The 17,170-nt window shown below is 46.5% G+C and overlaps 4 protein-coding genes across 4 annotated transcripts; 2 read left to right on the forward strand and 2 right to left on the reverse strand.

Annotated features, from left to right (window-relative positions):
- Positions 1-206: 206 nt before the first annotated feature.
- RhiXN_10764 (Retrotransposable element Tf2 protein) lies at positions 207-3,073 on the reverse strand (the record flags this gene model as incomplete). The annotated part of the gene is made up of 5 exons (XM_043330580.1): positions 207-867; positions 892-2,156; positions 2,315-2,523; positions 2,572-2,648; positions 2,676-3,073. 5 exons carry the CDS (start codon positions 3,071-3,073, stop codon positions 207-209), a joined length of 2,610 nt encoding a protein of 869 aa, XP_043185925.1.
- A 1,572-nt stretch (positions 3,074-4,645) lies between these two features.
- On the forward strand, positions 4,646-9,426 carry RhiXN_10765 (Retrotransposable element Tf2 protein; the record flags this gene model as incomplete). The annotated part of the gene is made up of 3 exons (XM_043330581.1): positions 4,646-4,888; positions 4,946-5,988; positions 6,066-9,426. 3 exons carry the CDS (start codon positions 4,646-4,648, stop codon positions 9,424-9,426), a joined length of 4,647 nt encoding a protein of 1,548 aa, XP_043185926.1.
- Positions 9,427-9,881: 455 nt separating this feature from the next.
- On the reverse strand, positions 9,882-11,456 carry RhiXN_10766 (Retrotransposon gag protein; the record flags this gene model as incomplete). The annotated part of the gene is made up of 1 exon (XM_043330582.1): positions 9,882-11,456. The coding sequence occupies one exon, from the start codon at positions 11,454-11,456 to the stop codon at positions 9,882-9,884; it is 1,575 nt and encodes a 524-aa protein (XP_043185927.1).
- Positions 11,457-12,902: 1,446 nt separating this feature from the next.
- Positions 12,903-15,701, forward strand: RhiXN_10767 (Retrotransposable element Tf2 protein; the record flags this gene model as incomplete). The annotated part of the gene is made up of 2 exons (XM_043330583.1): positions 12,903-14,034; positions 14,065-15,701. 2 exons carry the CDS (start codon positions 12,903-12,905, stop codon positions 15,699-15,701), a joined length of 2,769 nt encoding a protein of 922 aa, XP_043185928.1.
- Positions 15,702-17,170: the final 1,469 nt, after the last annotated feature.

A 17,170-nucleotide genomic window follows, 5' to 3' on the forward strand; every position in this document is an offset into this window, starting at 1 on the left:
TTATGTCATGCCAATGAAGGTCATGACATTACCCCCTCTTCAAGCTCCAACTGCCTCAGGGTGTTCCTTGTGAAATTCTTTTATGGTTTCTTGAGCATTTTCCACATTGTCTAATGGTTCCCACAAATTGCTTCCCTTGTCATATCCTCTCCATTTGACTAGGTACCAGAGTTTCCTTGCTTTGCCACATCCCTTCCACTTGCTATCTACAATTTCTCTACTTTGTACTCTTCTTCACCTTCCTCTGCAATAATAGGTGGAGGTTGGGGAGGATCACATCCATGAGGGTCAGGGTGGAATTTTGTAAGAAGGTTAATGTGAAATACTGGGTGTATGCGCATTGTGTGAGGTAGTTGTAGTTTATACGCATGCAACCCAATTTTTTCAATCACCAAGTAGGGACCTAGTTTTTTATGACTAAGTTTGATGGATGGTCTATCAGTGGATATGTTTTGGTGGTTCAACCAGACCTTGTCCCCTACTTGGATTCCTTCTTCTTCCCTGTGTCTTTGGTTGTAGAAATGTTTCATTTGTTCTTGTGATAATGAAAGTGCTGCCTTAACCTCATTGTAGCCTTTTTCCAGGAACTCTGCATGTTCATCTACATTGGGGACAGATTTGCCTGATTTTTGACCCACAGAGAATTGGGGATTCAGTCCATAACATATCTGGAATGGAGATTTGCCCGTGGAAGTTTGCTTTAGGTTATTGAGAGCAAATTTGGCCAAGGGAAGTAATGATACCCAGTCTGATTGACGGTGATTCCCAAACATACAAATGAAGATTTTGGCCTCTTGTTGTATTTGTTCTGTCTGTCCATCTGTTTGTGGATGGTAGGCTGTGGAGTATGTAGGTTTGATATCTAGCCTTTTATACAGATGTCAAATGAACTTGGCGTTGAATGTAGGACCCCTATCTGAGACTATGCTCCTGGGGAGGCCATGTAATTTCCACACATAGGTGACAAATAGATTAGCAATGTCAATAGCCAATGCTGTGGATTGAGTAGGGATAAAGTGAACCATTTTAGAAAAGCAGTCAATGACAGTGAGAATAGCATCAAATCCTTCTGAACTTGGTAGTCCTACAATCATATTGTATGCTATGTCTTCCCATGGACGTTCAGGAATTTGTAATGGCTTTAATAGTCCTACAGGCACCTGGTTGGTTGGCTTTGACTGTATACAAGTTTTGCAGTGGCTGACATAAGAGTTGACAAACTTTTTCATGGATGGCCAATAGTAACTTCTTGAGACCAGTTCCAATGTTCTGGCTTGTCCTGGGTGCCCTGCTGCTAATGCGTCATGCCTGGATTCCATAATGAGGTTTCTGATGGTATTGTCTTTTGGTACAAAGATCCTTCCTTGATGCCATAATAATCCTTCCCTCAATTCCCAATCTGTGACCTTTTCCCTATTCTGAAGCTTATGTAAAATTTCTTTTAGGCGGTTATCCTCATAAATTGCTTTGCCAATTAAATCATTGATTTCCTGATCTGGGGTAATGGATGAAATAAAAAGTTCCGGTTTCAGGAGAACCTGGTTCTCTACCCCCCCTTCAAGGGGAACTAAATTGTAGCGTTGCAAGAGGATATCTGCCTTTTTGTTCTGTGCTCCAGGCCTATAGATGATTTGGAAGTTATAGTTGACTAGGAAATTTGCCCATCTAATCTGACATTTATTCAGAGTTTGTGACGTAGAGAAATACTCCAAGTTCTTGTGATCCATCAGAACTTGGACTGGTAATTCAGAACCTTCCAGCAAATGGCGCCATTCCTTAAATGCCCTAATGACTGCTAATAGTTCCTTGTCAAATATGTTGTAATTTTTTTCAGCTGGAGACAGTGACTTGGATAGATAAGCTACTGGGGCCAGTTTTCCTTCAGGGTTGCGCTGAGATAGAATAGCTCCAGTGGCATAGTCTGATGCATTGCATTCCACATAGAACTGTTTTGTTGTATCTGGCTGTAAAAGTAGTGGTGCTGACATAAGATATTTCTTTAGGCCATCAAAGGATTGCTGTTCTGCCAATTTCCATTCCCAAGGACTATCTTTCTTGAGCAAGTTGTACAATGGTTGTGCCAAATTACCAAAATTGGGGATAAACCGTCTATAGAAGTTTACAAACCCTAAGAATTCTTGAATGTTCTTGACATTCTTAGGTGTTGATCAATTCATGGCATCTGTGACCTTAGACTGATTAACTTCTATTCCAAATTCAGATATGATAAACCCCAGGTAGTTGATTTTTTGACATGGAAATGGCATTTTTTGATATTGCAGAAAAGATCATTATCCTGTAACCTTTTGAGTACCTCTTGCACATGGGCCTCATGATCCTTTTCATTTGGAGAGAAGACCAGAATATTGTCCAAGTAAATAATGACATAGACGTCCAAAAGGTCTCTGAATATTTTGTTCATCATGTCTTGAAAAGCCGCTGGCACATTTGTCAATCCAAAAGGCATGACCAAGTACTTGAATAGTCTGTATTTTGTCTTGAAGGCTGTTTTCCATTTGTTGCCTTCTTTAATTCAAACTAAATTATATCCTGCCCTGAGATCAAATTTACTGAAAATCTTGGCCCCCTGTAGCTTTTTGATCAAGTTTTGGGGTAATGGCAAGGGATACACATTCTTTTTGGTCATGCTATTTAGTTGTCAATAGTCTACATACATGCGCAGTTTCCCATTTTTCTTTTTGACAAATAAGATGGGAGAAGCCATAGGAGACTTGGATGGGTGAATCAGACTGGCCTTGAGTTGCTTCTCAATAGTTTCTTTAAGTTTGCCATCTTCCCTTGGGCCTAGACTATAAATAGGGCCATGTTGGGGTTTTGCTTTGGGAAGCAACTCAATAGCAATATTGTAAGGTTGGTGGGGTGGTAATTTTGACAATTCTTCTTCAGAGAAAACTTTAGAGAATTCTTGGTAAGGGAGTGGTATTTCTTCTGCTGCTTTGAGTTCTAAGACAGCAGGGGTAGATAGGCAGTTATTCAAGCAATATATGGAATTAAAAACAAGTGTATGCTTTTCCCATGAAATTTGGGGGTTATGCTTTTTTAACCACAACATCCCTAGAACTAATTGATGGTTACCAATATTTGAAATATGGCATTCTAGTTCTTTGGTGTGATTACCAATAGTACATTTGAACCAAGTAAAATGGGTAATTTGACCAGAGTCAATCTCTCAACCATCTATGACACATAATTTTTTTGGAATTTGGTGCTGATAAGCAGGAAGTTGATTTGTTTCTACCAAAAGAGGGTGGATGAAGCAAGAGGTTGCTCCGGAGTCAATCATGGCTTTTCCCTGAAAGGGTTTAGCCAAAAAACTTGATTTTTGAATTTTGGAGTTTCACATGGATTTGCGGTAAATGATGCATATATTTGAGAGGTGTTACATAATGAGAATATTTCAAGATTATTGTTTACATGGTGCAATTCCGCAAGCATACAGCCAAGTGCCTTACTCCTTAATTGGCCTTGGCTTTTCCTTTTCCCAACTCCTCCTCATTGGAAACTACTTCAATGCAATTCTCCTCTTTAGGCCTTTCCCAGGACCACTTGACATTAGCTGTCGTAGACACATTCAATACCAGGGAATTTATTCCCATTTTCTCGAATTTAAACGAAGGCAAACGGACAACATTTTTGATCACGTGACCTCGGCGCTTATATCATACGCTAAGCGCCGAGCCACGTCCCCTTCCGCGCTTACCTCAGCATACGTAGCCACCTCCACCTGATGACATCACCATGACACGTCAGTGACACGTATGCATGAGTAAGGCCGACTGCGGAGCGGGGTTCTTATTGGATTATATATTTGATATGATGTATTTGTAATTAGTTGCTCCATAGAATATATAAGGAGGCCAACCGACCATGGTAACACCCAGGTTGATTACCTCTTGTCGCATCCCCATCACTGTACGAGGGCCTTAAGCCCAGCAACCTTACTTAGTTACTTAGTCCACACCGCCTTAAGCGGCTTTCTCGCTGTAGTTACTTAGCTGGTCATTGCCCTTACGGCCTTGGTCACCGTAGTATAGCTGGTCGTTGCCGTAGGATAGCTTGCTGCCGCCTTACGCGGTTCTCACTTAGATACAACCGGCCGCAAGCGCCCTCCTCCTCGACGTCCTTACAGACGTCTAGGACACTAGGTAATCAACCTTACGTTGGTTGCAAACTGTTCTGAACAACCCACTACTAAGACTCAACCCCGGAGAAGAATACCTGTACTAGCACGACCAAAATCACGTGATCGGGGCCACCTTGCGGGAGATAATAATCAAAACTCCCCCACCCCCACGTAGTAGGAAATTGCTATAAGGCAGGATATTCCTATCCCCTGCATACCACACGGTCGCCGCACCTTTTGCCAGCGGAGCCAGACAGCAGATACACCCGCTTGCAGAGACTAGGTACTACATCACGCCCGCCCACGGCAGTGATTAGTTACACTTACTGTTCAACGCTAGGTCGTTTGACGCAGGCTCTTAGCGTACTACGCAATAAAGCGCTCATAAGTCCTGACACAGGCACCTACTAGTACCCCTATCCCACCATTACTTCCCGTACTCCCACTTGCTCGTCCTTGCGGGCATCCTCCCATGCTGGCCGCTCCTACCCCCCACCTACCATGGCAACCCGCTCCCGGACTTCCTCTCGAGCCCAGTCCCCTTTCAATCCAAGAGACCTGGGACCCCAACTTCCAACAACCGCCCCTATCGAACTTGGGGAAGTCTCCCTTGAGCGGGTTACCCGCCTCCTCCTTGGACTCCTCAGCCAAGTTGAGAACCTTGAAAGGAAGCTCGAGGAAGTCAAAGAAACCGGGATTGAAACCCGAACCAACATCAAGAACATATCTCAAACCGTTGATGTTGTCAAGGATGGGCTTTGAAGCCTCCAGCTCCATGGCCCAAGGACCCCAGAAGCCAAGCCCCTGGTCGTGGAAGCAACGCCACGACCCCTACCAAAGACCAAGCCTATTGGATCGGTTAGTGGCCCCTCCTTCTGGCCCAAGCATCCAAAAGGGCTTCCCACGTTTGCCCAGCCAGCACCCAGGACGTTACCCCCGCAAGTCCCTTCTCCCCCTGCATCTCTGCGTCTCCAATCCCCAATCGGAGTCCCTGCCCCTCCACCTCTGGCTCCAACCGCCGCCTATCCTGCCCCGGTCAAAGTAGACCACCCGGATGCCTACACAGGCAAGATCGGGAGTGAGGCCAAGCAATGGCTCACAAGGATGCTGGCATGGACCCGGCTAAATTTGCGCATGTTTCCCACGGACCAAGAAGTCCTATCTTTCCTTCTGATGAATATGAAGGATTCCGCGGGAGCATGGGCACACCCACACCTTGACCAGCTTGGATCACACCGGGCAATCATCCAAACGGTTGAGGGATTCAAAATGGAGTTTTTGGCAGCATTCGGTGACCCTGATGCCACAAGGGCCGCCGAGCGGAAGATTACCACGCTTACCCAGTCCGGCACATGCGCGGATTATATCACAAAGTTCAGAACCCTGGCAATGGAACTGGACTGGAACAACGCGGCCCTCCGAGGCCAGTTTGCCCGCGGCCTCCACTGGGAGGTCAGCCGCCAAATTGCCACCCGCAAGCATCGCCCCCAAACACTCCTCGAGCTGCAAAACGCAGCACTCGTTATTGACAACGCTCTCCAAGAAGAGCGTGCTAGCCACCCGCCAAGGGATAATAAGTCTAGCAAGCAACCCAACCCCGCAAGGGGAACGAGTACCGGCCAATCAAGTACCGGTTCGAAGAAACTCTCCGACGACCCCAATTTCGTGTCGGAGGAGGAAAGGAATCGCCGCCGCGCCGCTGGCGCCTGCATCAAGTGCGGCAAACTGGGCCACAAGTTCGCGGAATGCCGCACGGGCTGGAAGGCTACCCCTACTGAGGACAAAGGGAAAGCCAAGGAAACCGCCAAGATTGGCGAAGACTCCAAGTACCAATTGGGAAAAGAGTAAGGGTACCTGCTGCCGCGCGCAAGGACCCCAAGGACTCTGGTTTTGTCTCGGAAATATGTAATATATCAAATAGCCACAATAGAATCTCCCCCCTCTTCACTATTTCCATCAAACCAGAGAAACAAGCGGATCACTTAGAAGTCCTGATAGACTCAGGCGCCACCTCATCCTTCTTACACCCCCGTACAGCGGAACTACTCCGCCTCCCTCTAATAGACCTCCCACAACCCCGTACTGTTACTATGCTCAATGGGTCGAGCCCCCAGGCTGGAAAGATTTGGAAGAAGGCCCACCTAACCTTCCTATTTGATGGCAAACGCATGACGGAAACCTTCCTGATTTGCAATACTGGATCACACGCTGCCATCCTAGGAATTAAGTGGTTAGAGAATCATAATCCCGAAATCGATTGGAACTCGCGCACCCTCTCATTCCCTCACGCGCCCCCAGAACACATAGCCATTGCTGAAGAGGAAGAAGCTGACAAGACACCCCTTGAAGGAGTACCCTCCAAGTACCATCAATATGCAAAGGTATTTGGGGAAGAAGAATTCAATAAACTTCCCCCTCATAGGCACTACAATATTGGTATCAAACTTACGGAAGAAGGACCCCTGAACTCCCCCCTTTATAGCATGACTGATGCCGAATCCGCTACACTCAAGGACTGGCTCAGGGACGAGCTCAAGGCTGGGAAAATCCGACCCAGTAAATCACCAATCAGCTCCCCGGTTATGTTCGTGCCCAAAAAGGATGGTTCCCGTCGACTCGTAGTAGACTATTGTTGCCTGAACAACCGGACAAAGAAGAATGTTTACCCGCTACCCCGTCCAGACGACCTCATGGCCCAGCTCTGCGGTGCCAAGGTCTTCACTAAGCTAGACCTAAGATGGGGTTACAATAACGTCCGTGTCAAAGAAGGTGACGAATGGAAAACGGCCTTCCGTACCAAATATGGCCTATACAAATCCCTGGTTATGACCTTTGGCTTGACTAATGCTCCAGCGGCTTTCCAACACTTCATGAACGAACTGTTCAAGGATCTATTGGATGTATGCGTCATCATTTACCTTGATGACATCCTGATCTACTCAAAGGATGACGCAACCCATACCCAGCACGTCCATGAGGTCCTACGGCGCTTAATGGAGAACCAATTGTTCTGCAAGGCATCCAAGTGTACGTTCCACGTCACATCAGTGGAGTATCTAGGGATAATCGTATCAGATAAGGGATTCAGTCTGGATAAGCTCAAAATCCAGGCAGTCCAAGAATGGCCCACGCCCACTAAGGTCAAGGAAGTGCAATCGTTCCTAGGCTTTGCCAATTTCCTACGCCGTTTTGTTGCCAACTTCAGCCATATGGCCAGGCCGTTACACAACCTGGTCAAAAAGGACGTACCATGGAAATGGGATACCAGGGAGCAAGAAGCATTCCAGGGACTAAAGGATGCCATCACAAACGCACCAGTACTATGTCACGCGGACCCAGCCAAACCCTACTTCCTGGAAACAGATGCCTCAGGAGCAGCACTAGGCTCCATACTCAGTCAACGCCAAGAAGATGGCCGCCTCCACCCCTTGGGCTTCCTATCAGAATCATTCAAGGGAGCGGAACAAAATTATGACACGCACAACAAAGAACTACTTGCAATCATTCGTTCCTTTGAGTACTGGCGTATCTTCCTGGAAGGAACCCTGCACCCTGTCACCGTGTTTACCAATCACCGCAACTTGGAGTACTGGAAAGAGTCGCGCACATTCAACCGTCGTCACGCCAGGTGGCATCTATTGTTAGCCGGGTATAATTTCCAAATTGTATACCGCCCCGGTAAACAGTCCGGCAAACCAGACGCTCTCTCACGACGCTCAGATCATGCCGACATTCCACCAGACGCCCAAACCATGCTTCCCAGCCCTGTTTTTGCCAACGTTGCGCTAGTCACACCTGAGAAGGAGTTACAACGCCAGATTGAGCTATCCTTAGACCAAGACGAGTCCCTGGAGGAAATCCTCCAATTCCTGCAGAACGAGTCCAAGGCCCCACCCTCAATCAAACGCGCCTTCAAAGATTACGAGATGGAAGCAGGCCTGCTATTTTACCAGGGGAAAATTGTAGTACCAGACGTTGGGACGTTGAGAACAGACTTACTCCGTATATTCCACGACAGTCCCTTAGCCGGCCACCCAGGCAGACAACGGACCTTAGAACTGGTATCCAGAAGCTACTACTGGCCTGGCATCCGCGCAGACACGTATTGGCATGTGGATTCCTGTGAAACATGCCAGCGGATCAGGAAGCCCAAATACGCGTCCATCCCACCTCAGCCGCTGGAACTCCCCGTTAAACCTTGGCAACACGTGTCTTACAACATGATAGTAGATCTGCCCAAGGACGGAAGCAATGACTCCATCTTGGTCATAGTGGATAGCTTCACAAAGTATGGGATTTTCGTCAAATGTTCTAAAAAGCTCAAGGCACCTGAACTAGCGGAATTGTTCTTGGAGCACGTATGGAAGCGGCACGGTATGCCCAAAAAAACGGTCTCAGATAGGGGGAGGGTCTTCAATAACAAATTCCTGAGGGCGCTGTATAAACGCCTAGGAATAGACCCCCACTTCTCCTCGGCATACCACCCCCAAAGTGACGGACAGACGGAACGGGTTAACCCATCCATTGAACACTTCCTCAGGGCATACTCAGGGGTCAATCAACGGGACTGGACCAAGTGGTTACCAATGGCCGAGTTTGCGTACAACAATGCGGTCCACAGCAGCACAGGGAAAACACCATTCAAAGCCCTGTACGGATGGGAACCTACCCTAACACCTTCTAACGTACCTATGGATGTACCAGAAGCCGACGACTTAGCCCAGACAATGGAGGAACAATGGAAGGAAGTGGAATTGGCACTCCGGCAATCCAAACAATGCATGACGGCCGGAGAAGATGGAAGCCCAATAGAGTTTGAGATCGGAGAGGAAGCCTGGCTAGACGCCAAAAACGTCAACCTCAAAACCTTGAGTCCAAAACTTACAGAACAACGCCTAGGACCATTTAAGGTTATTGAGAAGATCTCCGACCGGGCCTACCGCCTAGAACTCCCTCCTACCATGCGAATCCACAACGTTTTCTATGTGGGACTCCTGTCTAAGGTCAAAAGGGACAAGAAACGCGCCTTTGAGAATCGCCCCCCACCAGTCACAATAGATGGGGAAGAAGAATACGAAGTAGAAGGGATTACCGATGCAGAGGAACGCCACGGGGAATGGTTTTTCCGGGTAAAATGGAAAGGTTACGGTTCTGAAGAGAACACATGGGAACCACGGGAGAATCTAAAAAATGCGGGGAAAATTTTGAAAAAATACGAAGAAGAAATGAGAAAGAAGGCCCTCGGCGCTGCCAAGGCCCTTAGAGGGGAGGCAGTGTCGTAGACACATTCAATACCAGGGAATTTATTCCCATTTTCTCGAATTTAAACAAAGGCAAACGGACAACATTTTCGATCACGTGACCTCGGCGCTTATATCATACGCTAAGCGCCGAGCCACGTCCCCTTCCGCGCTTACCTCAGCATACGTAGCCACCTCCACCTGATGACATCACCATGACACGTCAGTGACACGTATGCATGAGTAAGGCCGACTGCGGAGCGGGGTTCTTATTGGATTATATATTTGATATGATGTATTTGTAATTAGTCGCTCCATAGAATATATAAGGAGGCCAACCAACCATGGTAACACCCAGGTTGATTACCTCTTGTCGCATCCCCATCACTGTACGAGGGCCTTAAGCCCAGCAACCTTACTTAGTTACTTAGTCCACACCGCCTTAAGCGGCTTTCTCGCTGTAGTTACTTAGCTGGTCATTGCCCTTACGGCCTTGGTCACCGTAGTATAGCTGGTTGTTGCCGTAGGATAGCTTGCTGCCGCCTTACGCGGTTCTCACTTAGATACAACCGGCTGCAAGCGCCCTCCTCCTCAACGTCCTTACAGACGTCTAGGACATTAGCCACATGTCCAGACATGGGCTTGGATGGGCAATTGCGTGCAAAGTGACCCTTGCCCCCACAGACGTGACAGGTGAGATTAGCTAAGCCCCTTCCATCAAGATCCATGGGACCTGGACCCTTTGTGTTTGCGGTAGGAATAGGAATAGGGGCAATGATTGGTCTAACAGGTGCGGCTGCAGCAGGGTGTTTGTCTTTTTTGAGAGATGGGAATGGAATCATGGTATCCTTAGTCTCCCCATTCCACCTGATGTTGGGCATATTGCCAGAAGTTGTGCGCACAATTGAGGTGATGGCGCCTTTCTTGGCGCAGTGAGTAGTGGGATCAATCATGTAAACATTGTCCCCAATGTTGAGACAAGTGCAAGAAGGAGTGGGATTGGAAGTGGTAGTAGGGGCAGCATTGGATGGAGTGCAGGCAGTAGAGGCAGATGGATTGGATAGGCGGGTTGATTTGATGTGATTAGCAATTTCCTCTGCTTTGTTGTAGACCTGTTGAGCGGTGGCGCAATGCCATTGGAACATTGTTGACAGCATTATGTCCTTAATCTTGCTCTTAAGGCCGTCATAGTATTTGTTGCGCAGAGTTTCATTGCTATAACCCAAAGAGACAGAGTATTGTTGGAATTTGCAAGTGTACTCCTGGACTGAAGCCTTCTGCCGCAAGTTATTCCATTTCTGGCAATATTTTTCATCATGGTTTGTGTCCACGTAATGCTTAGTAAACTCAGCCCAGAAAACATCAATATCTTCCAATAGGGGAACTGCTTCTCCCCTGAACACCTTCCTTTCCTTGTAGGGACAAACCCAATCCTCTGCAGCACCTTCAAAGTATGATGTAACCCACAAAATGTTTTCTTTGTGGGATTGATAAGCTCCTTTTGCCCTTATGTAAGCTTGGCAAGCAACAATGAAATTGAGAGCGTCTTCTTTCTTGCCACTGAACTTGTTGGGCTTAGCAAATTTCAAATCAGAACTAGAAGATGTAGGAGCTGGTGGGGGAATGTGGGATGTGGTGGCTGTGCCAGTGCCAGCAGGTGGAGGAGGTGGAGGTGGAGCTGTAGGGCAAATGGTAGACATATGTAATAGCTGATTTTGTACAGCCTTGATGGAAGCAGCGGCTCCTTGAATATGATTGGAATAAAAGATATGTTGATTACGCAATTGTTTGCAATGTTCTTCCAATTCTGCCCTTAACAGGGCCAATTGATCTCCTTGGGCTTCATAAGCCCCTTGCAACTGCAAGAATTCTTTTTTTAAAACAATCATATTTTGTGCTACCATATCAAGAAGCTTGCGGTCTGACATCTGATCAAAAGACATGGGGGAATATACATGTGGCGGCACAGCCGCAGGAGCAGGAGTATGAGTACAAGAAGATGGGGCAGACCACCCCAATTGGATTTGGGAGGGAGTCAGGCTAGTCTCTCCCATTGCGCCCAAACCAGGCATTGTCATGTGAGACTGCAAAAAACTCATATTCCTTGTAATAATGGATTCAACCCTTTCCGTCCTGGGTGATATCCTGAATGGAGCAATGGAAATTATCTAACTCAAGTTCCCTTTCAACTAAAAGGCAGTCCTTTTCCTCAATAAGGTGTTCCTGCTCTTCAATGGTAAGAGCAAGGTTGCAATTATGGGCTTCAAGGTTGGTAATAAGGTTCCTTTGTTCTTGAAGATCTGCCTTGTAGATATTATTGAGGCGCTCTGTAAATGACTTATGATGTTTGATATGGGCTATGGTTTGGACTAGCCCTGGTTCTTTGATGTGAGCAATGTGTTCTTCAAGGTTGTTGATGCAACCAACTAAAATGTGGTTGATGTTGCTGATGGTTTTCTCAAGATAGAGGTAGCCGGTGACAATGGAATAGGGCCAAAAGATGGCACAAAGAATAAGATCTAAAAAGTCAAACACTAGAAATGCGTTCCCAATATAAATTGGTACTTGATCAGATAGATAATCAACGGGTTTATAGCACTAAATACTAACTGTTTGCTTTCCTACTAGCGTTAAACTATCCTTGTACTAATATCAACAGCTGTGTGCAAGCATGATGATTAGTCAGGTTTTTAGTAAGCGGAAGGTTGGCTGACTAACAGCGTATGGCTAAGGGTGCGGACACCTTGGTATGCAGACAATTGCTGGCAAAGGGCTATCCCGCAACTGTACTGGTACTTGTATTCCTGTCTTTGATTATGACACAGGGGCTACAATGTGATACTGTTTTGGGTTTTGGTGCTTATCTAAGCGCAGTTCTTGTTTGTCAACAAGAGTACAAGTAACAAAGACTTGACCTAGTGTCACAACTCAGCTTGGACCTATGGTTCAAGGGGGCTTAAAGTCCATGGCACTATCACCAATGGACTATGAGACAGGTAGAGGGGTGACAAGGGCCCAGAGGTTATGGATAAGGGTAGTGAGGCAACAAGGGCCTAGGGTTATGGTTTCTTAAGTAATGTGCACTGATGGCCAACTAGGGGCCTGGGCAATGGGTTAGGTAGAGATGAGGTAGAATTGACAAAGAGGTCAAGTCTTGCTGTTCTAGTGGCAACTTGACCTGGTTTATATACATGAGGGAAACCACATCAAAAACAACAGTACTAAATAACAAGTCATTTCCAATTTCACATCATATATCAAATATGTCACATGATCTTGATGAGTCATAAATATATACCAAAAAAGGAAAGTGTCTCAGAAAAAAGATAGAAAATAGTAGAAAATTATGTCATGCCAATGAAGGTCATGACAAACCCCTTGAAGGAATACCCCCCAAATACCACCAGTATGCCAAGGTGTTTGGGGAGGAGGAATTCAATAAGCTTCCGCCTCACAGGCACTATGATATTGGTATTGAGCTAACAGAAGAAGGCCCCCTCAATTTGCCCCTGTACAGCATGACCAACGCCAAATCCACCACACTCAAGGATTGGCTTAGGGATGAACTCAAGGCTGGGAAAATCTGTCCCAGCAAATTGTCCATCAGTTCCCCTGTCATGTTTGTGCCAAAGAAGGATGGCTCCCGCCGGCTGGTAGTAGATTATTGTTGCCTTAACAACCGGACCAAGAAGAATGTTTATCCGTTACCTTGTCCTGACAACCTTATGGCCCAGCTCCGTGGTGCCAAGGTTTTCACCAAATTAGATCTAAGATGGGGTTACAATAACGTACAAGTTAAAGAAGGTGACAAATGGAAGACCGCCTTCCGCACCAAATACGGTCTCTACAACTCCCTTGTTATGACCTTTGGCCTGACCAACGCTCCTGCTGCCTTCCAACACTTCATGAATGAATTGTTCAAGGACCTGTTAGATGTATGCGTCATCATCTACCTTGATGACATCCTGATTTACTCCAAGGATGATGCAACTCACACTCAACACGTTCACAAAGTTCTGCAAAGGTTGATGGATAACCAATTGTTCTGCAAGGCTTCCAAATGCACTTTCCACGTCACCTCTGTGGAATACTTGGGGATAATTGTGTTGGATAAAGGGTTTAGCCTAGACAAGCTCAAGATCCAAGTGGTCCAAGATTGGCCAACACCCACCAAGGTTAAGGAAGTACAGTCCTTCCTTGGATTTGCAAACTTCCTACGCCAATTTGTTGCCAACTTTAGTCACGTGGCCAGACCATTACACAACCTGGTCAAGAAGAACACGCCATGGAAGTGGGAAACAAAGGAACAAGAAGCATTCCAAGGGCTGAAAGACGCCATCACCAATACCCCTGTCCTCTGTCACGCAGATCCCAGCAAACCTTACTTCCTCAAAATGGACGCATCCGGCACAGCCTTGGGTTCCATACTAAGCCAACAACAGGAGGATGGGCGCCTACATCCACTAGGGCTCCTATCAGAATCATTTAAGGGTGCTGAGCAAAACTATGACACCCACAATAAGGAACTCTTGGCCATTATCCGGTCATTTGAGTACTGGCACATCTTTCTGGAGGGGACCCTGCACCCAATCACGGTTTTTACAGATCATAGGAACTTGGAATACTGGAAGGAATCAAGAACCTTTAACTGTTGCCATGCATGATGGCACCTCCTGTTAGCTGGGTACAATTTCCAGATTGTCTACCGCCCTGGGAAGCAGTCAGGAAAACCAGACGCCCTATCATGCCGCTCAGATCACGCCAACATTCCCCCCGCAGATCAGACTATGCTCCCTGACCCTGTGTTTGCCAACGTAGCCTTAGTCACACCTGAGAAGGAACTACAATGCCAAATCAAGGCTGCACTAGATGAGGACAAATCCTTGGAGGAGATACTACAATTCCTTCAGAACAAATCAAAAGCCCTGCCTTCTATCAAACGCGCTTTCAAAGATTACAAAATGGAGGCAGGATTACTATTCTACCAAGGATGCATTGTGGTCCCTGATGTGGGTACCCTGAGGACCAACTTACTACGGATATTCCATGACAGCCCCTTGGCTGGACACCCTGGCAGGCAATGGACCCTAGAACTGGTTTTGCGTAACTACTATTGGCCGGGCATCCGCGCAGACACGTATTGGCATGTGGACTCCTGCAAGATTTGCCAACAAATCAGGAAACCCAAGTACGCCTCCATCCCTCCACAGCCACTTGAACTCCCATCCAGGCCCTGGCAACACGTCTCCTATGACATGATTGTAGACCTTCCAAAGGACAGAAACAATGACTCCATCCTGGTCATAGTAGACAGCTTCACAAAATACAGAATCTTTGTGAAATGTTCCAAAAAGCTCAAAGCACCCAAGCTAGCGGAGCTGTTCCTGGAACACATGTGGAAACGCCATGGGATGCCAGAAAAAACCATATCCAACAGGGGAAGGGTCTTCAACAACAAGTTCTTGCGGGCCTTGTACAAGCGTCTTGGCATTGACCCCCACTTCTCTTTGGCCTATCACCCTCAAAGCAATGGACAAACGGAACAAGTCAACCCTTCTATTGAGCACTTCCTCAGGGCCTACTCAGGAGTTAACCAAAGAGACTGGACCAAATGGCTCCCTATGGCAGAATTTGCATACAATAATGCTGTACATAGCAGCACAGGCAAGACCCCTTTCAGAGCCTTGTATGGGTGGGAACCTACCTTAACTCCATCCAATATACCAATGGACGTCCCCAAGGCCAACAAACTTGCCCAAACTATGGAAGACCAGTGGAAAGAAGTAGAAGCAGCACTCTGGCAATCTAAGACAAGGATGACTGCCAGAGGGGAAGGTCAACCAACCAAATTTGAAGTAGGGGAAGAAGTTTGGCTGGACGCCAAAAACGTTAACCTCAAAACCCTGAGCCCCAAGCTAACAGAGCAACGCCTGGGACCATTCAAGGTTAGCAAGAAAATCTCCGACCACGCCTACTGGCTTGAGCTGCCCCCAACTATGCATATCCACAACGTCTTCTACGTAGGACTCTTGTCAAAGGTCAAGAGGGATGATAAGCGCACCTTTGAAAATCGCCCCCCTCCAGTCACTGTGGATGGGGAAGAGGAATATGAGGTGGAAGGAATAACGGACATGGAGGAAAGGGATGGAAAATGGTTCTTCAGAGTCAAATGGAAGGGCTATGGACCAGAAGAAAATACGTGGGAACCCCAAGAGAACCTCAAAAACGCGGGGAAAATTTTGAGGAAGTACAAAGAAGAAATGAGAAAGAAGGCCCTTGGCGCTGCCAAGGCCCTTAGAAGGGGGGCAGTGTTGTAGACACACTCAATACCAGGGAATTTATTCCCAATTTCTCGAATTTAAACAAAGTCAAACGGACAACCTTTTCAATCACATGACTTTGGCGCTTATATCATATGTTAAGCACCAAGCCACATCCCCATCCGCAATTACTCATCACATGTAGCCACCTCCACCTATGACAACATCAATGACACGTCAGTGACATGTATGCATGAGTAAGACCAACTGCAGAGCGGGGTTCTTATTTGATACGGTATTGCATATGTTGTATTTGTAAATAGCTTGCTCCTGTAATATATAAGGAGGCCAACCAACCATGGTAACACCCAGGTTGATTACCTCTTGTTGCATCCCCAACTGTACAAGGACCTTACAGTCCAGAAACCACTTAGATACACGCCTTAAGCGTCAGACTCACTGTACATATGTAGCTTGCTGCCGCCTTACAGCGTGTGGTCATTGTAGTTAGGTAGCTTGTTGTTGTAGGTAGCATTCTCACCACCTTATGTGGTTTCACACTCAGTACATACAGCCACAAGCGCCCGCTGCCTTGACGCCCCTTAAGGACATCTAGGACAACTGGCTTTAAAGCCTTGTACAGTAGTTGGGATTGCAACAAGAGGTAATTGACCTGGGTGTTACCATGGTTGGTGGGCCTCCTTATATATTCTAAGAGTGTTGTAGACACACATATACCAAGGGAATTTATTCCTATTTTCTTGGTTTTAAACAAAGGCAATCAGACAACATCTTCAATCACATGACATTGGCACATATATCATAAGCTAGGTGCCAAGCCACATCCCCACCTGCGCTTAATCAGCATACATAGCCACCTCTACCTATGACATCATCATGACACATCAGTGACATGTAATGCATGAGTAAGGCCACTTGCAGAGCAGGGTTCTTATTTGATTAGGTATTGCACATTCTGTAATTGTAAATAGACAACTCCCTGTAATATATAAAGAGGCCAACCAACCATGGTAACACCCAGGTTGATTACCTCTTGTTGCATCCCTACAACTGTACAAGGCCTTAGGCCAGTAACCACTTAGATACATGCCTTAAGCATCACCCTCACTGTACTTATGTAGCTTGCCACCACCTTATAGTGCATGGGCATTGTAGTTAGTTAGCTTGTTGTTGTAGGTAGCATTGTTGCTGCCTTATGTGGTTTTCTTACCAGTACATACAGCCACAAGCGCCTGCTGCCTTGATGCCCCTTAAGGATGTCTAGGACAAAGAGATAGCTAATTACAAATACATTATGTCCAATACTGTATCAAATAAGAACCTGCTCTGCAAGCAGCCTTACTCATGCATATGTGTCACTGATGTGTCATAGTGATGTCATCAGGTGGAGGTGGCTATGTATGCTGACTAAGTGCAGATGGGGACGTGGCTTGGCACTTAGCATATGATATAAGCGCCAAGGTCACATGATTGAAAAGGTTCTCTGTTCTACTTTGTTTAAAATT

This window comes from Rhizoctonia solani, chromosome 14, assembly GCF_016906535.1.
Source record: "Rhizoctonia solani chromosome 14, complete sequence".
In the NCBI taxonomy this organism is placed as follows: domain Eukaryota; kingdom Fungi; phylum Basidiomycota; class Agaricomycetes; order Cantharellales; family Ceratobasidiaceae; genus Rhizoctonia; species Rhizoctonia solani.